Source organism: Odocoileus virginianus, chromosome 29 (genome assembly GCF_023699985.2).
Source record: "Odocoileus virginianus isolate 20LAN1187 ecotype Illinois chromosome 29, Ovbor_1.2, whole genome shotgun sequence".
Classification (NCBI taxonomy): Eukaryota; Metazoa; Chordata; class Mammalia; order Artiodactyla; family Cervidae; genus Odocoileus; species Odocoileus virginianus.
Window position 1 is genome coordinate 13,686,297 of NC_069702.1, and position 23,327 is coordinate 13,709,623.

General features: G+C 43.8%; 1 protein-coding gene across 1 annotated transcript in view; it reads left to right on the forward strand.

Moving 5' to 3' along the window:
* Window positions 1-13,520: 13,520 nt before the first annotated feature.
* The window catches only part of LOC110149211 (uncharacterized), a 32,723-nt gene continuing 22,916 nt past the window's right edge, over window positions 13,521-23,327 (forward strand). Inside the window, exons 1-4 of the mRNA XM_070457985.1 lie at window positions 13,521-13,575; window positions 14,126-14,434; window positions 18,431-18,585; window positions 22,960-23,039. Of these exons, the coding sequence (XP_070314086.1) occupies window positions 13,521-13,575; window positions 14,126-14,434; window positions 18,431-18,585; window positions 22,960-23,039 (599 nt within the window). The remainder of the gene's footprint in view (window positions 13,576-14,125; window positions 14,435-18,430; window positions 18,586-22,959; window positions 23,040-23,327) is intronic.

Consider the following 23,327-nt stretch of genomic DNA (forward strand, 5'->3'; position numbering starts at 1 on the left):
AGGTAGTGTTTACTCACAATACAGCAAATTGAAAAGTGGCTTGACTGGCAAACGTGACCCTATAAAATACTAAAATAGAAGTTTCCTATTATTACAAAAATATTTTCAACCTGAAATATTGCAAGAATGCCAAATAATATATATAATGTATATATTCGCCAAAGCTCAATAGAAAAGTTTCAGGAAAAGTCAGTTGCATTATATGCTGCTTTAGAAAGAAAGATTTCTTGAAAGAACGAAAAGAAAGAAAGGAGGAAAGAAAGAAAAGGGGGAAAGGTACACACAAAATCCGTGATGATATACATATATGTATATGCATGTATATAAGAATATACATGCATATAAAAGGAGAAGGAGGCAGCAGAGGATAAGCTGGTTAGCTAGCATCACCTACTCAATGGACATGAATTTGAGTAAACTCTGGGAGATGGTGGAGGACAGAGGAGCCTGGTGTGCTACGGTCCATGGGATCCCAAAGAGTCAGACACAACTTAGCGAGTGGACAACAACATACACACACACACACACACACACACACACACACACACACATGCAATGTAATATTACTGAGTCATAAAGAACAAATTTTGCCACTTGCAGCAACATGCATGGAATTAGAGAGTACTACGCTAGGTGAAATAAGTCAGGCAGAGAAAGACATTACCATATGATTTCACTTATAAGTGGAATCTAAAAAATAAACTAGTGAAAATAACAAAAAAGAAGCAGATCTAGAGAACAAACTTGTGGCTGCTGGTGGGGACTGCAATATAGGGGTAAGAGAGTGAGAGATACTAACTTTTGGGTGTAAGACAGACCACAAGGATGTGTTGAATAACATGAGCAATAGAGCCAATATTTTGTAACTATAAGTGAGGCATAACCTTTAAAAATTATATTAAATTTTTTTATTTAAAAGAAAATGTGCAATTAAAAAAAAAAAAAACAGTGACATTATACTGCACATAAGCAGTGTAGCCCCATAAGGACTTGAGATAACTTCAGGTGACCATAGTCTTTCAAACAGTAAGAAATTTTGATTGCCCCTTCTGAGAATAAGAGATGAACAGAGGATTCAATCCACAACTATTAAGCAGAAACTGGTGTGATCATAGGATACATTACTTTAAGATTTTACTACAGTCAAGGAATACAAATATTAAAAAATAATTGTCATTGTACCCACCATTCAACTTAAGAAATGGAATGTTACCATGTCACATAAGCCCTTACCCAGTTGGTAACCAATCTTTTCAAGCATGTGTTCATCTCTTTCCTAACTTCATACACATGGTATCATATATATTAATATCAATATATATATTAATATAGTGTTTCCCAGGTGGCGATAGTGGTAAAGAACCCACCTCCCAGTGGTGGGGGACATAAGAGACTTGGGTTTGATCCCTGGGTCAGCAAGATCCCGTGGAGGAGGCCATGGCAATTCACTCCAGTGTTCTTGCCTGGAGAATCCCATGGACAGTGGAGCTTGGTGGGCTACAGTCCATAGGGTCACAAAGAGTCTACCCTAAGTTGTGCTGAAACAACTTAGCACACATATATTAATATATTTTCTACAAAGTTTTACTTTTTACATGACACTGAGTTTTTAAAATTCATCCATTTTGACACATGTGGTTGAACTGTAAATAGATAGTCTGGTGATTTTTTTTCCTATTTAAACAGTGCATCAATGGACATAAGGATTCATATCTCCTGAGGCAAAAAGATAGATTTCTAGAGCAGGGTGTCTCAACAGCAGAACTATTGACACTTGGGGCAGGATAATCTTTGGGAGGAGGAGCTGTCCCTGGCCTCTGAATACTAGATGCCACTAGCATCTTCCCACCGACATGAGACAACCAGAAAAGCCTCCAGATAGTGACAAATGTCCCCCTAGACAGCAGTCACCCCAGGTTGAGAAGCACTGTTACACAGTATGTATCCTAGGAATGGAATTGCTAGGTCATGACCATGAACATCTTCAACTTTACAAGATAACTGCCAAATAGTTTTCCAAAATATTCATGCCAATTAATTTTCCAACCCACCTTCTACAAAAAATTCCAGTTCCTCCTCATCTTTGCCAATATATACTATCGGCTAAACGTTAAGTTCTTGCGGATCTAGTGAGAGTAAAGTGGTGTTTCAGACCATTTAATTGCGAATTTCTCTGACAGCAACTCTTCCTGTGTTTCTGGCTACTCATACTTTGTCTCAATGAACGTGCCTTTCCAAGTATCATGCCTATTTTTCTACAGGGTAGTCTTTTTCATATTATCTCAGGAATTGTTTATACTTTCTATATACTAATGTCTTGTTGAGCATATGCTTTACATATATCTTCTTTCAGTTACGGGTTTGTCATATTAATTTAGTTTACTTGGGGTGAATAAAATATTAATTTTAATACAGTCCATTTTCAATCTTTTCATTTATGATTTGTGCCTTTTGCATTTTAAGAAGTTCTTCCATATCTTGAAGCACTAAAAATATTCTCCCATATTCCCTTCTAAATGTTTTAAAGTTTTACTTTGCCGTTTTAAGAATTAATGCCCTTGGAATTGGGTTTTGTGCACATTGTGAGCTAGAGATCCTATTTCAATTTCTTCCCTGATAGGAATAGCCAGTTGTCACATCATCACTTATTTAAAACTCCATCCTTCCTCACAGTGAACTGCAGTGCAACCTGTGATATATATCAAATTTCCATGTATTCACGGTCTGCTCATTTTGTCCCATCTGTCTATCTCTGTGTCAATATCACACTGTCATAATTACTTTAACTTTATAGTAAGTACTAATATCTGTCAAGGTTAATCCCACCTCATTTGTACATCTTTTAAACGAGCATTTGAAATAAAGGAGCATTTGAGCTATTCTTAGCCCTTTGCACTTCCATATACATCTTGGAATTAGCTTTGCAAATTTTGCAAAGAACCTTATTGGGATTTTGATCAGAACTGTGTGAAACTACACAATTTGGAGAGCGATGACACTATATAAAGTCCTTCTATTGATAAATACCTCTATTTATTTGGATCTTCCTAAACATCTTTCTATATGAAATTATAATTTGCCACGTTGAAGTCTTGCAAATCCGTCAGTAAATATGTTTCTCATTTTGTTTTGCTATCGTAAATGGTATCTTTCTTAAAATGACAAATGTTCTTTATATGATAAGTTGAGGATTCTCTATGTGTTCATTAAATAAAGCTGATTATAAATGTATTGTTTAGATCTTCTCTATGTTTACCTGCTCTTTTTTCCTCTTTGGCTTACAAATTATCAAGAGGTACATTGAAAATCAGTGCTCAGGCCTGGCGCACTGGGAAGACCCAGAGGGATGGGGTGGAGAGGGAGGTGGGAGGGGGGACCGGGATGGGGAATACATGTAAATCCATGGCTAATTCAATGTATGACAAAAACCACTGCAATGCTGTAAAGTAATTAGCCTCCAACTAATAAAAATAAATGGAAAAAAAAAAAAAAGAAAATGCACACTCATTTTGGATAGCTACTATCAAAAAAGCCCAGAAAACAACAGGTGGTGAGAGAATGTAGAGAAACTGGAAGTCTTATGCACTGTTTCTGGGAATGTAAAAATGGTGCGGCCATGTGAGAAATGGTACAGTGATTCCTTCAAAAGTTAAATACAGAATTACCGTGGTGGTGGTTTAGTCACTAACTCATGTCAGACCCTGGCAACCCCACGTACTGGAGCCTGCCAGGCTCCTCGAAGTGAAAGTAGGGCCTTGAACAGATATCAATACACTCATATTCACACAAGCATTAATTACAACAGCCAAAAGGCAGTTGTTGTTCAGTCACTAAGTTGTGTCTGACTCTTTGCAACCCCATGGACTACAGCATGCCAGGCTTCCTGTTCATCACCATCTCCTGGAGCTTACTCAAACTCATATCCATCAAGTCGGTGATGCCATCCAACCATCTCATCCTCTGTCGTCCCCTTCTCCTCCTGCCCTCAATCTTTCTCAGCATCAGGGTCTTTTCCAATGAGTCGGCTCTTCGCATCAGGTGGTCAAAGTATTAGAGTTTCAGCTTCAGCATCAGTCCTTCCAATGAATATTCAGGACTGATTTCCTTTAGGATTAACTGGTTGGATCTCCTTGCAGTCCAAGCTACTCTCAAGAGTCTTCTCCAAAACCCATTTTAAAAGCATCAATTCTTTGCCACTCAGCTTTCTTTATGGTCCAACTCTCACATCCATACATGGCTACTGGAAAGACCATAGCTTTGACTGGATGGACCTTTGTTGGGAAAGTAGTGCTTTTCAATATGCTGTCTAGGTTTGTCATAGCTTTTCTTCCAAGGAGCAAGTGTCTTTTAATTTCATGGTTTCATTCACCATCTGCAGTGATTTTGGAGGCCCCCAAAATAAAGTCTATCACTGTTCTCATTGTTTCCCCCATCTATTTGCCATGAAGTGATGGGACCAGATGCCATAACCTTATTTTTTGAATGTTGAGTTTTAAGCCAGTTTTTTTTTTCACTCTCCTCTTTCACTTTCATTGAGAGGCTCCTCATTTCCTCTTCACTTTCTGCCATAAGGGTGATGTCATCTGCATATCTGAGGTTATTGACATTTCTCCTGGCAATCTTGATTCCAGCTTGTGCTTCATCTAGCTTGGCATTTTGCATGATGTACCCTGCATATAAGTTAAATACATAGGGTGACAATATACAGCCTTGACATACTCCTTTCCCAATTTTGAACCAGTCAGTAGTTCCATGTTTGGTTCTAACTGTTGCTTCTTGACCAGAATATAGGTTTTTCAGGAGGTGGTAAGGTGGTCTGGTATTCCCATCTCTTTAAGAATTTTCCACAGTTTTTTATGATCCACATAGTCAAAGGCTTTAGTGTAGTCAATTAAGCAGAAGTAGATGTTTTTCTGGAATTCTCTTGCTTTTTCTATAACCCAATGGATGTTGGCAATTTGGTCTCTGGTTCCTCTGCCTTTTCTGAATCCAGCTTGAACATCTGGGAGTTCACAGTTCGTGTACTGTTGAAGCCTAGCTTGAAGAATTTTGAGCGTTATTTTGCTAGTGTGTGAGATGAGTTCAACCGTGCTGTAGTCTGAACATTCTTTGCCATTGCCCCTCTTTGGGATTAGGATGAAAATTGATATTTTCCAGTCCTGTGGCCACTGCTGAGTTTTTCAAATTTGCTGGAATATTGAGTGCAGAACTTTCACATCATCATCTTTTAGGATTTGAAATAGTTCAGCTGGAATTCCATCACCTCCACTAGCTTTGTTTGCAGTGATGCTTCCTGAGGCCCACGTGACTTTGCACTCCAGGATGTCTGGCTCTAGGTGAGCCAGACACAATAATCACACCATTGTGGTTATCTGGGACATTAAGATCTTTTTTGTACAGTTCTTCTGTGTATTCTTGTCCCCTCTTATTAATATCTTCTGCTTTTGTTAGGTCCATACCATTTCTGTCCTTTATTGTGCCCATCTTTGCATGAAATGTTCCCTTAGTATCTCTAATTTTCTTGAGATCTCTAGTCTTTCCCATTCTATTGTTTTCCTCTATTTCTTTGCATTGTTCACTTAGGAAAGCTTTCTTATCTCTCCTTGCTATTCTTTGGAACTCTGCATTCAGATGGATATATCTTTCCTATTCTCCTTTGCCTTTCACTTCTTTTCTTTCCTCGGTTATTTGTAAGGCATCCTCAGACAACCATTTTGCCTTTTCGCATTTCATTTTCTTGGGGACGGCTTTGATCATCACCTCCTGTACAATGTTACAAACCTCCATCTGCAGTTCTTCAAGCACTCTGTCTGTCAGATCTAATCCCTTGAATCTATTTGTCACTTCCACTGTATAATCATAAGGGATTTGACTTAGGTCATAGCTGAACAGCCTAGTGGTGATAGCAACCACGTATTTAGGTCACACCTGAATGGTCAAGTGGTGGCAGTAACCCAAGTATCCATCCAAGGATAAATGGATAAATAATATGTGACTGATACACACAGACACACACACCAGGATATTATTCACTCTTAAAAAGGAGGAAAATTTGACATATGTGACAACATGGATGACATTATGCTTGATGAGATAAGACAATCATGAAAGGACAAATACTGTGTGATTACATTTATATGTGTTCCCTACAGTAGACTCATTGGAAAAGATGGCTGGAAAAGATTGAAGGAGGCCATAGAGGATGAGTTGGTTGGATGGCATTACCGATTCAATGAACATGAGTCTGAGCAAACTTCAGGAGATGGTGAGGGACAGGGAAGCCTGGTGTGCTGCAGTCCATGGGGTTGCAAAGAGTCGGACACGATTTAGTGCGTGAACAGCAACAACAAGAATAGTCAGACTCACAGACTCAGAAAGTAGAATGGTGGTTATGATGGGCTTAGGAAGAATGAAAAACGGGAAGTTATTGTTTAATGGATATAGAGCTTCAGTTTGGGATGATGAAAAAGTTCTGGACATGGGTGGTGGTGATGGCTGCACAGTGTCAAAGTGAATATCCTCAGTACCACTGAACTGTACTCTTAAAATGGTTCAAGTGGTAAACTTTATGTTATATTTCACCACAATAAATAAAATTTTAAAAAGAGGTATGGTGAACTGCCCCACTAAGACAGTGGATTTGTCAATTTCCCCTTCTAGTTCTCTCCGTCTTTGTTTCGTATACCATGCATGTAATTCTAGCTTGTGGCCTCCTGCTGCTGAATTCATTATGTGATAGTAATCTTCTTTATCCTAATGATGGTTTAATTTAAGGTTTATTTTGTTCAATAGTAAAAGCTACCACAGCTTTCTTTTGCTTCATAGATTGTTTCATCCTTTGACTTCCAACCTTCCGGTGTCCTTCTCACACTTCAGGGGTGGCTTGTATACTTGGGTTTTGAATTTTTACAACAATAACACTTCAGCCTAAGCCAATCAGCTTGCTCACCTAAGCAGATCATAAGTGTAGGGCTCTTTGGAGCTATTTCTACCCATCTGATTTTGTCTTGCTTTTTTTTCCTTCTCCTTTTTCTCTTTTTTCTTCTTTTAGATTACACGGACTTTTTTCTTATTCTATTTTCCTCTCTTTGAAAGGTTTAATTTATTTTCATCTTTTCAGTGATTAACTTGAAAGTTCTACCATATTTATTTTGCAAAGCCTAAATTAATCAAACTAGTCAGTTGTCATCTCAAACGACAAGTACTTTAACCTCAATCACTTCCCTTTCAGGTTACATAGTTTTGATCCAGTATTTTAATTATGGCTTCTATTCTTTTAAACTCAATTAAGTAGCTCACTAATTTTATATACATAATATGTATGATTCAATTTTAAATATTTTATTTCCCCTTGTTTCCAGTCAATCCCTTAATTTCTTCTTTGACCCACATATCAATTACAAATATGTTGCTTAATTTCCTAATACTTGGGGGATTTTACATACATCTTCTTGTCATTGAATTCTAATTCTGAATTCTAATTTAATCCTACCATTGGTGAAGATCATACTCTGTATAGCTTTAGCCCTTTTAAATTTACTGAGATGTATTTTATGGTCTGGCACAGGATGTATCTTTGTGAATTTTCCATTTGTACTTGAAAAGATGCAATAGCTGCTTTCAATGGGTAGAGAAGTCTGTGAATGTCAATGAGGTCATGTTAGTTGATAAGGCTGTTCAGATCTTACACACCTACTGATTTTTGTCAATTACCAAGACAGTGAGTGGTGTCAAAAAATCTACAACTATAATTGTGAATTTGTCTATTTCTCCTTTCAGTCCTGTCACTTTTTCATTCGTGTATTTTGAAGCTTTATTATTACAAATATACATAACTAAGGCTGTCATGTCTTCTTCATGAACTGACCCTTTTATCATTTTGAAACCTCTCTGGTAACAGTCTTTGCTGTAAAGTCTGTTTTTTTTTTCTGATATTTGTATATCCTTATGAAATTTCTTATCCTTAAGAATATTGAATGGTCTATTTTTCAAAAGACTTTTACTTTCAGCCCATCTTTCTTCATATTTAAAGAGGATTTCTTGTAAACAGTGTATCATGGGTCTTTCTATTTATTGCTCTTCCATGGAGTGGTAAATCCATCCATTTTTAATGTAATCATTAATACGTGTGGGCTAAAGTCTGCCTTCTTGGTATACGCTTTCTGTTTTTCCCACTTATTTATTCCTTTTTTCCTCCCTTTACCCTTCTTTAATTTTAAATTAAGTGCTTTTAGTATCCCATTTTCTATCCTCTAGTAACTTTTCAGCTATATCTTTATTTTATTTCTTTTTACTGGCTGACTTAGGATTTACAATATGCATCTTCTATTTATCACAATCTAGTTCAAATAACACATATCACTTCACATATAATGTGCACCTTAGATTTCAGTCTTCTCCCATCCTTTCCTTTGTGCTAATGTCCATTATTTTACTTCGATATTTCTTATAAATTGAAAAAAATGAAAGTCACTCAGTTGTGTCCAACTCTGTGATCCCATGGACTCTAGCCTGCCAGGCTCCTCTGTCCATGGCATTCTCCAGGCAAGAATAGTGGAGTGGGTAGCCGTTCCCTTCTCCAAGGAATCTTCCCAACCCAGGGATCAAGCCCAGGTCTCCCGCATTGCAGGTGTGGTATAATTATATTTGCTCAAAGCTGTCGATTATAATTTTTGTAACAGTTTTATCAAAGGAAAATTAGTAAGGATAAGCTGCACATATATAACATGCTGATAAACATTGACACGTGTAGACACCTATGTAGCCATCACCACAAATCAAGATAATGAACATATTCATCCTTTGAAGGCTTCCTGGAGCCGCTCTATGAGCCCTCCTTCCTGCCTCTACCCCTCCCCCACACCCACCTCTCATTCCTGATGTTTTCCTGGTCTTCTTTCACTAGGCAGTTATTTCGAGATTCATCCAGGTTATTGTACCAGTGAGTAGTTCACTCCTTGTCTTGCTCAGAAGTATCCTGTTGGATGAATACATCACCGTTTGCTTGTCCATTCGCATGTTAACATTTGGCCTGTTTGCAGTTGTCAGCTGTTATAAATCAAGCTGCTGAGAACACGTATGTATAAATCTTTGTGTGAACATACGCCCCCCTTTTCTTTTGGATATGCATCTAAGAGTGTAAAATCCAGGTCAGGTAACAAATGAAGCTCCCCGGTGGCTCAGTGGTAAAGAACTTGCCTGCCAAAGCAGGAGACACAGGTTTGATCCCTGGGTTAGGAAGATCCCCTGGAGAAAGAAATGACAACCCACTCCAGTATTCTTGCCTCAGAAATCCCAAGGACAGAGGAGCTTGGTGGGCTACAGTCCACATGGTCACAAAAGAGTCAGACATGACTGAGCGGCTGAACAACAGGTAACGAATGTATGTTTAACAGTTCTAAGAGCTGACAAACTGTTTTCTAAAGTGGTTGTACCATTTTACATTCCCACCAGCAGTATATGAGAGCTCCAGTTCCTCCACATCCTGGCCAAAACCTGGCATGGTCTGCCTTTTTAATTTTAGAATTCTCATAAGTGTGTAGTGGTAGGGCATTGGATCTTAAATTTTCTTTTTTAATTTGCATGATTAATGCTGTGACATCTTTTCATGTGCTTACTTGCTGTCAATATGTCTTCTTATAAAGTGTCTATTTAAATCTTTTGATGTTTTTAAATGGGTTTGTTTTCTTGCAAGAGTTGATACACATTTATTTATATAATCATACAGTTTCTCCTAGTATATCATTTGTCTTTTCCCTGTTTTATCAATGTCATATGCTTTTGGTATTGGGTTTTCCTGGTGGCTCAGTGGTAAAGAATCTGCCTGCCAGTGAAGAAGACTTGAGATGCCGGTTTGATCCCTGGGTTGGGAAGATCCCCTGGAGTACAAAATGGCAACCAACTCCAGAGTTCTTGCCTGAAAAATTCCATGGACAGAGGAGCTTGGTGGACTACAGTTCATGGGGTCTCAAAGAACCAGACACGCCTGAGCAAACAACCTCTCATGCATTTGGTACCTAAAATCTATGCCCAAGCCTAAATCACAGCAATTTTTTCTGATGTTTTCTCCTGGAATTTTTATAATTTTTATTTTTACATAAGTCTGTGATCTGTTTTGAGGTAATTTGCACATGGTTCAAAGTATGGATCACAACTCATTTTTATATAGATATCCAATTGTTCTGGCACCATTTGTTGAGGAGACTATCTTCTCTACAGAATTTTCTTTGCACCTTTGTCAAAAATCAATTGACCACATAATGTGTGAGTCTATTTCTGGAGTCTATTCTGCTCCATTGACCTATTTGTCTGTCTTTGATGCCAAAACCACAGACTTCACACTGAATCTTGAAAATTCAGGTAGTGTAGATCTTCGACCTTTGCTTTTCTTTTAATGTTATATTTTCTCTGACTGCTTTTAAGATTATCATTTTTATTAGTGATTTTCAGCAATGTCAGACATGGGGGTGTGTGTGTGTGTGTGTGTGTGTGTGTGTGTATGCTTCTTGGGGTCTGTTGATATTTTTGGATCTTTGTGTTTGTAATTTTCATCAAATTTAAATTTTTTACTGTTATTTATTTACATATTATTTCCTGTTGTACTTCTTCCAATACTCTAATTATATAGCCATTTGATAATCCACAAGTCACTGAGGCTTTTTCACTTTTTTCAGAATAGACTTTTACATTCTATTATGTGTGTCTTCAGAACTCTATCTCCTATTTGTCACTTCCTTGTCTTTGAGCTGCATTTGGGTAACATCCTGAAATCTGTCCTTCAGTTAATTAATTGTATCTTCAGACAAGTGATCTGCTTGATCCATCAATTGAGGCTTTTATTCTTGTGATTATATTTCTTATTTCAGCTTGCTTTGGTTGGTTCTTTTTCAAATGTTCCTGATCATTTTGTTTGATTTTGATCTTTGAACTCTTTTTATTTTGTTTTTATTTCTTTTAAAATTTTATGTTTATACATGATTAATTTTAGTCTGTGATTTAATTGTCTACTCTCAGAAATACCTGAGGATCCTAAATTAATGTTAACTGCGGACTCTCTAAGATCATGGCATCCAGTCCCATCACTTCATGGCAAATACATGGGGAAACAATGGAAACAGCGAGAGACTTTATTTTCCTCAGCTCCAAAATCACTGCAGATGGTGACTGCAGCCATGAAATTAAAAGACACTTGCTCCTTGGAAGAAAAGCTATGACCAACCTAGATGGCATATTAAAAAGCAGAGACATTACTTTGCCGACAAAGGTCCATCTAGTGAAAGCTATGGTTTTTCCAGTAGTCATGTATGGGTGTGAGATTTGGACCATAAAAAAAGCTGAGCACCGAAGAATTGATGCTTTCCAACTGTGGTATTGGAGAGGACTCTTGAGGGTCCTTTGGACTGCAAGGAGATCAAACCAGTCAATCCTAAAGGAAATTAGTCCTGAACATTCGTTGGGAGGACCAATGGTGAAGCTGAAGCTCCAATACTTTGGCCACCTGATGAGAAGAGCTGATTCATTGGGAAAGACCCTGATGCCAAGAAAGCCTGAAGGCAGGAGAAGAGGATGACAGAGAACAAGATGGTTGGATGGCATCACCAACTCAATGGACATGAGTTTGATCAAGCTCCGGGAGACTGTGATAGACAGGGAAGCCTGGTGTGTAGCAGTCCATGGGGTCGCAAAGAGGCAGACATGACCGAGCTGAACTGAACTGCAGACTCTCACTTATATTGCATTATTTTTTTGTGTCTGGTAATTTTTATTATGAGCTCATATATGGTATATGGTGAAGGGCCCAGATTGGAAATGCCTTTTCTCCAGAAAGCATTTGTATCTGCTTATTTTGTGCTCCAGGAGCGATGTGCGCTTGTGCTAAGTCACTCAGTCGTGTCTGACTCTGCGACCCCATGGACTGTAGCCTGCCAGGCTCCTCTGTCCATGGGGTTCTCCAAGCAAGAACACTGGAGTAAGTTGCCATGCCCTCCTTCAGGGGTCATCCCCACCCAGGGATCAAACCTGCATGTCTTACATCTGCATTGGTAGTCGAGTTCTTTACCACTAGCACCACCAAGGGGCAATACTAACGTACAACTATTTTAATTTAGTTTGATGGGTGTTTACCTTGGGGACAGGGCAAGTTTGAAACTCAGACACACACGGGAGCTGTCCTCTGGCTTCAAATGATCAGGAGAGACTATCATTTGTATCATTTGTGGTTTTTCCTCCCAGACGCAGCAGATATGAGCAGATTTTTTTTCATTGGTCCAGTGTACCAGCATGAGTCCCTAAAACTTGAACTTCATGTTGTAGGTGGTTGTACACAGTGGAGCTCAGACGGCTGTGTTAATAACCACTCTAGCCTGGGCTGATTATTCTTTTCTTGTGTTGGAGATGCGGTTGTTGGGTATTTCCCTGTGGGTTCAGGAGAGCCTTTTGTTATAAATAATCCTCCATTTCAGTACTTTCATCTGGGAGGGTATTCCAGTTGAGCTGTCTAGCTGATCATGCTATTGGGATCCCAATGTCTTGTATTATTTTTATTGTTCACTTTATTAATTTAGGTCTATAATCCATCTAGAATTTACTTTTGTATTTGAAATTAGATTGAAGTCCATCCTTTTTCTTCTCAGATGGCTAGCCAATTAATAGTATTGATTAATAATTCTATTTTTCTGAATTAATTATGTTTGTCATAAATTAATCTAATATGTGTTCTGGGACTTAACATATTTAACCATTCCTCTATCAACACTTTACTGATTAGATTCCAGAGGCTTTATGTAGTCTAATGTATGAAAATATAAATTTCATTTGAACATTCTTCTGTTTCATAGTTTTCTTAGCTAATCACAAGGATTTAAGAGAGTATTCTTAACTCAGTTTTGCAAGGAGGGGAATCTCATCCTGCATTTACTGCACTTAATTAGACTGAATTGAGAAGATGCATGGGGAGGGGGAAGGACCATCACTTGGGGAAGCCACGTTCCCTGTCCAGGACTCAGTTTCCTCCACTGGTGAAAGAAGGACTGGCACTCTGGATTCCTGGACTCCTTTCCTGCTCTGGAGTCCCAGCCCAGGTTCACTCAGCCCTGGGGCTTCCCTGTGGACATGGACAACACCAGCTAAGAGTAACTATTTATGTCATTAGCTAGGAAATACACACCAGGCTTGGTTCTCAGCAAGTCTATATACTCCTCACAGCATCTCATTTAATCCTCAAACATTCCTGTGATGCTATTAATACTATCTTTATTCTCTATAGGAAGAAACTGAGGAACAGAGAGCTTTAGTGGCTTATTTGTTGAAGCCACTGGTTGGTTAAAAATAAAAATAAGGGAATGGAGTGGGGAGCTGTGCAGAGTATGAAAAGATCAAATTATGTTTTTACACAGTTATTGCTCATTACCCTTGATACATACAGAGGAAGGACCTCAGAAACAATAACTAACACATTCGTTGAGTGCCTCTGATGTACTTTAGGAATATTAACTCATTGATCCCTACAACCATCCTATATAATGGGCACTATTTATTATCTCCACGTCTCAGATGAAGAGAGTGAGGCCCAGAGAGGTGAAGTAACCAGCCTAAGATCACCCAGCCAGAGGTAGGCTGCTGAACCCACATCCTCCGACTCCAGGGATCATGCATTCCTATAGGTAACCTCAAAAGTACACACAGAGTGTGTTGAACTCATGACTGCCTTCAGGTCACCTGCCACAAGCTGGATGGAGACATGTGAATGTGAAAGTGTTGCCACTGAAGGGGTGGAGCTCGTGGCCATCTCTAAATGTTTAGAATTATCTTTGAAAGTGTATTTTGATTTTTTTTTTTAACTTAAAGGAGGCACTCTGTGGATTAACAGGTTGTTGGCTTTGAGGGGCAGGATTCAGGGAGAGGGGGCTGACTGCTTTGAGCTTTCTAATTTCGCCACAGTGCTAATACAGTATGCATTCCTGCGTGGCTTAAAAATATTCAGAGACGTATAAATAGGGGCACTTATGTAACTGAGGGGGCGGGTGGACGGACCCGCAGCAACCGAGGCGGGGGTTCGGTAGCGGGGTGGGGCTGACCACCCCTCCGCCCCGCCCACTCCCCGCCCCTCCTTCTCTGTCCCGCCCAGTCCCCGGCTACTCGGAAAGCCCGGAGCCCGGAGCGGGCTGCGCAGCTGGAAATCTAGCCCATGCGCCCGCCCACTTCCCGGCGGCGCGACACGGTCCAGGGCAGACAAAGCCCGCACCCCGGGCACTCTCAGCGGCTCAGCGAGTGACACCTCCAGAAGGCCCGCCTACGGCGCACGGGGCGGGTCGGAAACGGAGCCCGGGGCGCGGGGTGGAGCGGCCGGCGCTGGGCGGGTGCACCTGGTGGGCCGAGGCCGGGCGGCGGCCCGGGCGGGCGGGCGACATGCAGCGGGACAGCGGCCAGGCTGCGGGTCAGTGGCTGGTCTTGCGGCCCCTCCCCTCGGTCGCGCGCGCCCCGCTCCTTGGGAGTTTGGAGGGTCTTCCCCGGGACGGGGTGGGAGCGTCCCGGTGCAGTCCGGCCCCGCGGCGCGGGTGTGAATGCCCGAGGCAGTGCCCAGGGCCTAGCACGTGACTCGGGCCTGCGTCCGGCCGGTCCGCTCCCCGCGCGTCCCTAGGCGCAGGTGCCCATCTGTCCGCCCCCTGCTGCCGTCCCCGTCGTCCCCGCACCGATGACCTCCTGCCCTCCCCAGCGCGGCCCCAGAGCGGGTCCGGCGCCGTCTGCGGCTGCCGGTGCTGATGGAGGGGCGACCCCGGCTCCGGTGACAGTCTGAGATCCCGGCTCCCTCCGCCGTCACCAGCCACTGCTGGGGCCGGACGCGCGCGCGTCAGCCGGCGACTCTGCTCTTAAGAGCTGTTGCGTTGTGCGGCGATCGGGCAGGTCCCGGCTCAGAGAACCCGTTCTCACCTGTCCGACCGGCGACCTGGGGGCGGGGACTGTGCTCCACAGTGAAAAATAGAGGACATTCGGTGACTCAAACGCGGCACCACAGGTCCTTACGTAACTAGGATTCGAGCCCAGGTCGATGGGTGTCAGAGCTTCGGAGTCTACCGCGCAAATGTTTACACTGATGCTGGAAAGATCTAGGTCTCAGTCCAGAACCTTCCTTTATGCAGAAAAAGCCCGTTTCCTGCCCTTCATGATAAGCCCTGTGATTTGCTCCTGGGTAATGTGTTTCTGTCACCTGCGGGCAGGTGGCATTTGAACTTAAAGTTGAACTGGCACACCGGATTATCACGTTCCAGTGCGGACTTTGTGAACGGTTAGGCTACCAGCAGTTCTTAACTATAGCCTGATTCCTGGGTGCCAGGCACTATAATAACCAGAGCCTCTTAGTAGCCCAGTCCTGCAGCTGAGAAAACTTGAGGAACAAGAGACCATGTGGTTAACAGGTGGCAGAGCTGGCTCTGAGATCAAAAGTTCTAGTTGAGGTATAGGTGTTACCACTGTACTGTCCAGCCAGTGGGGAGGCCAAGGACCCAGGACAAGCACCACTTGTCTCAGAATTGGAGATCTTGAGCAGGTCACAGAACATTCTAGAGCCTCAGTATTATGCAAAGCAATCACCATTGCAACCACTTTGCCCACTTAGGAGCTGGGACTTAATATGGACTCAGGGCTCCCTGAAGTCTGTATTGTCAGCCACTGCTGTTTCTGCAGCTGCTGCCTGCGGCCTGGCACTCTGTCTGACCCTGGTCATAATGCCTGTCCACTGAATGAAAGAATCAGTTGAGAGCTGTTCCCCCAAATGAGCTCCTTCCAGCTGAGCCTGGATCTTTGGAAGAGTGGGAGGGGGGAGGCAGGAGAGATTTGGGGCTGGCCCAGCAGGATGAGGGTATCTGAAGTCGGGCCGTACTGGATAGGAGAGGATTACTGCTGTGGGGAGATGGCTGGAGAGATGGAAAGAGTAGGCAACCCAAGGTGGGGGTCCTATCTGCCCTGCCCTGCCCTGGGCACCTGGGAGAGGTGCCAGTTCACTGACCTGAACCTCTTTCCCTACCTGTGGGTGTTGCCATGGCAACTAGAGTCATGCTGAAGATTAAATAGGATAACATGCATAAAGGGTCTGATTATCACCCATTTTTATCACCACCTTTTGGAGTCAGTTATATCATTTGGGTGTGTGTGAGACTAGCTGAGACATGAGGGCCCAGCCTCCTGGAGCTTTGAATCCCAGGCTAAGGGGTCTGGACTTCATGCCAGAGTCAGGGGGAGCCGTAAAGAGATATGAGCAGAGAAGGAGGTGGTGGGATTCTCACCTGTGGGTCCAACGGCAGGGATCCTTGAGAGGAAGTTGAGTCCTGCACTGCTGGTGGGCGTAAAATGGATCCAGCCCTGTGGAGGGGTATGTGCCATCCAGAGTCTATCTGAATTAGAAACACACATGCCCTTTGACCCAGCAACCCAATTTTTTAGAGAGCCCACTGCATGCATGAAATGCTATGTGTGCAAGGCCAGGAGGAACATGCATTTCTTACTGGATCTGCCAACTGCTCTGTGACCCCTCCTCACAGCAGAATTCCAGGCCCCCTTCACCAGGAAATGCAGCAGCTCTAAATGGGCTGGTGCAGAAATTACTCAAAGACACAGTCAGCAAAAGAAGTAAAGTAAGTTCAGTGCACCCAGTTTGCCATTATGCAGGGTACAGACGTGTTTGTGAATGCACAGACTAGCTCTGGAAGGGCACATGAAGAGCCTCCTAACGTAGCCTCCAGGGGGGACCAGGGAGGGATGCTGTCTGCCCTTTACCATCACCCATGGGAATGCCCCCCTCTCCAGTTCTGCAATTTATGATTCAAAACAAAAATACCATTAAAAAAACAAGAATAGTCCTAGTGATGGATTGCAAGACTGGATCAGGCTTGGCCATGTGGATACAAGCCAAGGAAAGTGCCAGAATGCTGGGTTTTATCATCCCTCTTTGCTGCATTTCCCCTTCCCAGAAAGCTGAGAGGGAAGTCAGTGGATACCTTCTTGTCTTTCCTCACCCTCAGACAAGTCAGCATCCAGAACTGTCTGGCAGGGTCTGTTTCCTGCATTGTGGTTGGTAAGTAATACTTACCAAGACAGAGGATGAGATGGTTGGATGGCCTCACCGACTCAGTGGACATGAGTTTGAGTAAACTCCAAGAGTTGGTGATGGATAGGGAGGCCTGGCATGCTGCAGTCCATGGCGTTGCAAAGAGTCAGACACTACTGAGCGACTGAACTGAACTGAACCAGGATACCACTTCAGAATGGTAACTTGAAAGTTGTTACCTCCCCCTCGCTGTGAGGAAGCACAGGGGGTGCAGGTTGAAGGCAGAGGACAGACCTTGGACTGGCAGCCAGGAGGCTTGGGTTCAGTCACACCTGCCTTTCCCACCTGTGTGATTCTAGGCGTCCTTCTGGAATCAATCTGCTTCCGGGTACTTCATCTACAGTCACAGCTACAGTCAAGTGTGTGTGGGAGGAGGGGGGATCATGCATACATCTAACAGATATGAGCTGTTTGTTGTTCATTTGTTCAGTCTTGTCTGACTCTTTGCAATCCCATGGACTGCAGCACACCAGGCTTCCCTCTGCTTCACCATCTCCCGGAGCTTGCTCAAACTCATGTCCATTGAGTCGATGATGCCATCTAACCATCTCGTCCTCTGTCATCCTCTTCTACTCCTGCTTTCAATCTTTCCCAGCATCAGGGTCTTTTCCAGTGAGTTGGCTCTTCCCATCAGGTGGCCAAAGTTTTGGAGTTTCAGCCTCAGCTGAAGCTTCAGCCTCAGATCTGAGCTGTCAAGGGTCCCATTTCCACCTCCCATCTGTAAAATGGGATCATAATTACCCTTCTGCCTCCTTCACAGGAGGTCAGGAGTTTATTTGACTGCAGACAACATCCTCGACATTCTCAGAGGACAGATTTCTGTAAACGCACCTATTTAAAATGTCAGTAAAATAAGTGACATTACTGAGAGCCTATTAAGGGCCATGCGCTGCTCTGAGAACTTTATAAGTTTGGATTTAACCCCCCACCCTCACAATGTAAACTCCAGGGGGTCTGGTTGTCAGTTCTACACTGTTGCCTGCCACACCCAGCATATATTTGGCATCCTGTAAATACCTGTGGTGTGAATAGACCTTTCAACAACTCTGTCAAGTTGGTCTGCAGTTTGCCCTGACTTTGTGAAGAGGAACCCATGGTTCCAGCAGGGGATTGTGTTGCTGATGGTGTGAAGTCACTCAAGGGACTTGGGGGCTAAACCAAGAGAAATGACCATTGACTCAGATTGTAGGCATTTGGTGTCACTTGTGGGGATTTGAAACACAAATGTTCACATCACAGAATCCCTGTGCTGGACAGACTCTAGGTGGGATGGTGATTTCTGTATCTCAGAACTTATGTGGCTGTTTCTTGCTATTTTGGTGCCCACAGAATTCCTTTTCCCACCTCCAAGTGGAACGGGCAGCCTACTACCCGGGAGCTCTGTGATCCAGACCTCCTGCTGGGACCTGGCATCTCTGCCCACACCGCACATTATGCTGACTGACCCGGGGGACCCAAAGGAGCAGGACTCAGAGGAACCAAAGGCAAGTGCGGTCCAGGCCAGGCTGGGAGGGCCTCCCATGCTACGGCGTTGTGGCATCATAACAGGAGTGATCACACCTGCGTGTTAAACATGCTCTGTGCTCCAGGTTCTGGGCCGGCACTCCTGGGCATTATTTTCTCAAACCTGCACAGCACCGCAAAGCACAGAGAAGTCAGGAACCTGCTCAGAATCACTCAGGAATTGGCAGAGCAGGATTTGATCTTGAAGAGTTTGGCTCCTGAGCCTGACTACTCCAGGAAACTTGGGGGTTTGGTGAAGGTTCTGGGGTGAGGTGAGCAGTTCTTACCTGGGGCATGACCTAGTCCATTTTCTGTTCGGGAAAGGCAGTTGGTGAGTGTTGGCATGGAAGGCACCGTGGTGGTTAAGTGGTGGCTAAGTGGGAAGAAGGTGGGCTTGGGAGGCAGACAGATGGGTATTGGAAGCATGGCTCTGCCATCTTCGAGCTGTGACACTTTGCACAAGGTGTATTAACTCTTCAAGACTCAGTTACTTTTTGGTGAAACAGGGATAACATTATTTGAGTGCATGCTCAGTCATGTCTGAGTCTTTGCATCCCATGGACTGTAACCCGCCAGTCTCCTCTGTCCATGGGATTCTCCAGGCAAGAATACTAGAGTAGGTTGCCATGCCCTCTTCCAGGAGATCTTGATCCAGGGATTGAACCCGTATCTCCTGCATTGCAGGCAGATTCTTTACCCCTGAGCCACCAGGGAAGCCCTAAACATTACCTACTTCAAAGGAATTTCTAAAGACTAAACAACTATCGCATACTGAAAGGTCTGGTCCATAATGGGTGCACAACAAAATATTTTTTCTTTTTCTTTTTACTTTATTGTTGTGAAAGTACAGCAAGAGATAACCAGGTCTGCTGAGAAATACTAAAAAGAAGCAGTACCCTGCACCAGTTAGGATCAGGCTCAGCTTCACATAACGAAAACTCCCCAGGTAATAGTAATTTGGGCTTCCAAGGTGGCTCAGTAGCAAAGAATCCACCTGCCGATGCAGGAGATGCAAGAGACATGGGTCCAATCCCTAGGTCGGGAAGATCCCCTGGAGAAGGAAATGGCAACCCCACTCCAGTATTCTTGCCTGGAAAATTCCATGAACAGAAGTCTGGTGGGCTAAGGTCCATGGGTTTGCAGAGGTGAATGAACTAGAATTTTAAGTTAGGACCATGGTATCTAAAGGTAGGAAGCCAGCCTTTGACAGTTTACCTTTTCTTGTGGTATCTAAACATGTGATGCAGATAACATCTTGTAACAAACATCTTCAGCATTCAGGTGAGGGTGGGGGATGCTGCATGCCCTCAACAAAGCTCTGCCCACATGAAAATCACCAGGACTTTTCTGGGCGAGTTGTAAAGCCACCGGGGCCAAGATCCTTTTTCTAACCATGATTATAGTCATCAACTGAGCTTGGTCTGGTTCCCAAATGATTGACATGATTAGTTACATACAGGAAAATATTCTTCTCCTTGAGACCTGCTCAATTGCCTTGTAGAATCCGGTTCGTTGATATGTTCTTGAGTTTTTTCTACCTTATTGGTAATAAGAACACGTGCATTGAACCCTGTTGCATGCTGAGATGTCCTGGCCCTTTACAAACGTCAGCTCACCTACTGTAGTGCTACCTTTTGTTGTGTTGGTTAGGAGATGCACAGGTAAAGCGGTCTCAGTTCATGGTGTGCCCGATCTAGGGACTCAGCCTGTCACTCAAGCCCCCACACTGTACCGTCTGCTACACCCTGCTGACTCCCAATGGACATTTTCTTTGTAAAAGAAAATTTGGTGTGTAAAACCAAATATCCAAAATTCACTGTCTATTGCAATCTGAACATGAAAGATCCATGCTGGTCAAGAATCCTACTGAGATGGATTTTATTTCCCCCTTGAATTTTGCCCATCCATTGATCTTCTGCTCTCCTGCCGACTGCACTTTTTTGGAATGTCTTTCCTTGCTCAGCCATGTTCTACTTCTGCTTTTCCTTTTAAACTAACGTACTCAAGTGTGTGGGAAATGTTCTCCACGTAGTAACACCCGGTGCTAATGATCAGCTCACTGTGGACGTGGCTCTATTTAGGGCAGAGTCAATTTGGTTCAAATCCTGTGTGAGAAATTCAGCAAGAACAAAAAAGCTTCAGAGAAAAACATCCCGGCAGCCTTTCCAAGTGTCTTTGTCTCTGTAACTATGGTTTCTGGACAAACGCAGAAAACGCTCAGGAAGAATTTTCTTTGAATAAAGAAGCTGAAACAATGGGCCAAGGATGGCAGTAAAATGATAAGCACTTTTATTTTGATTTTTGATTTATAAAACTCGAATACAGAGAAATAACAATAAATATATGAAAGTGTTTCCTCCAGTTAAAAACAAACAACTTCCCCTGTGTCCTTCAGCAGAGGAGCCGAGCAGGCAGACAGGAGGGGCCGCTGTGATGCAGGGCACAGGTCACCTGGTCTGCCTCTCATGGGACTCCAGGCAGCTGTGCGGGTCTCGCTTAGAAGGCACAGCTCTAACAGAAGCCGTGGTGTGCTCTGACTCTCAGCCTGGCCAAGTCACGTCATCTTTCTGAGAGTCTTCCTGTGTTGTGGGGTGATTAAAAGAGTTCCTTTGAGCAGGCAATGTGAGACTCAAATTCAGGAACATGTGTGTTGGAAAGTTCCTGGTGAACCAGACTGTAGAGATGGTTTCAGCTTTTATTACCAGAAATCAATGCTGACCACAGGATGTGGGAGCTCTCCAGGGTCCTGAAAGACTTGTCATTCCCTTTCTGACTCCGGGGATCAATTACGTGGGAGTGAGCAAAGGAGAGTGTCATTTATTGTGCACCTGCTGCATGCCTGGTGCCTTGCTAGGTGCTCTGCAGAATTCTCTCTCTAACATGGGTGGTAACTAGCCTGGCTGTTTGCTTCTGCATGGCCTGAACTCTGTGTTCTTGTTCCTTAAGTCCCCAATGCCAGGCGCTGCCCTGACCTCCTCTGTCATGTGGCCCCCAACACATGTGGCCTGGCTGTGGTGGTATCAGATCCTCTCCCAGCCAACCTGCTGGGTCACTGACCAGCTGTGTATCTCCTGGCACTGTGTATCTCCAGGCTGAAATGGGCACGTCTGAGAGGGAGTTTGGAAAACTGGAAAACTGGAAAGCTGAAACAGAGGTTTTTAGGCCACATTTGGATTATTTGCCACCATTTTTGGCACCTGTGTGTGTTTGGTTTATGGAAAACTTGAAACTGAGCCCTGAATGCAAGGGTGTTCAGACTGTCATTCTGTAACCCTTAGTCCCTGAAATGAGTTTTTGCCATTATTTATATGCCCCAGACCTCCTCCATCAGACTGAGGCACTTGAGGGCCAGGTCTGCATCTTATTCATCCCTCTAGCCTCCAAACATGGCCCAGGATCCCAGTGGCAGCAAGGGTGCAGGAACTGTTGATGAACCAAGAAACACACTCCACAGAGGACAGAGCTGCAGCTTGGGTCTCCCTCCTGGGAACTGACTGCCAGAGGAGGGGCTCTGCATGTGACCTTGACAGCGTGCATTTAGTGAGCACCTACTGCATGCCTGGCTCTGCTGTAAGAACTACATGATTGTTTCCACATTTAATCGTCATTACAGCCCACAAGGTTCAGGCTATTATGAGTCCCATTTTACAAGTGGGGAAACAGAGGCACAGGGATGTTACTAATTTGCCTGAGGTCACATGACAGAGAAGTGGCAGAGCTGAGATGGGAACCTAGGCTGAGCTAGTCAAGCTCAGAGGTTAACACCCTGCCTCCAATACCAAGGCCTGGCCCCATCCCCACCCCCTCACCTTGAACCTAGTCACCCAAGCCTCATGTTGCTTTCTTGTGTGCCCAATCACATGGTCATATGCTTCCTGGTGATTGGGCTTCCCTGGTAGCTCAGATGGTAAAGAATCTGCCTGCGATGTGGGAGACCTGGATTCAATCCCTGCATTGGGAAGATTCCCCAGAGGAGGGCATGGCAACCCACTCCAGTATTCTTGCCTGGAGAATCCCCATGGACAGAGGAGCCTGGTGGGCTATGGTCCATGGGGTCAAAAAGAGCTGGGCACATCTGAGCTACTAGGCACATATGGTCATAACACAATGGGAGGGAACATCCCCGGCTCCTGCACCTGCTGGGGACACCCAGGCAGTGACTGAATTCCTCCAAGCCTCGGTTCCCTCATCTTCGGGGCATGACCATCTCTCTGCAGAGCTGCCAGGAGGTCAGAGGCCACGTGGGGCGAGTGTGGCGAGGACTCTTTAGTGTGTTGCTATATTATGGACTGTGATTCAAATATGGTCAATCATTGTTGACAATCCTGAGGTCTTCCTGTGTATTACTCTTTCAGAAAAGGAAAGGAGGCTGGCCTAAAGGCAAGAAAAGGAAACCCCCGAAGGATCTTGCTGTTCCCCGTGCTCCTACGACAGGGTAAGATGGGGAGATCACCTGACCCACTGTTAAGGTAACATTTTGGGCTCTCCACATGGCCTGCGCTATGTGCCAAGCCTGGATGGCCTCTGTCCCTTCTCAGCCTTTATCTGTTGTTCAGGACCCTTGATTGTTATGGGGTCTCACACCACAGGGAGCGAGAGAGGGTTGTTTAGTTCTTTAAGCTGGAATAAGGTTCTGATATCCAAAGGAGAGCTGGGCTTGAGTCACAGACAGGAAAGTGGGTGACTGTGGGGCCAATGTGTCTGGTTTTCCTTCCAGGCTTGT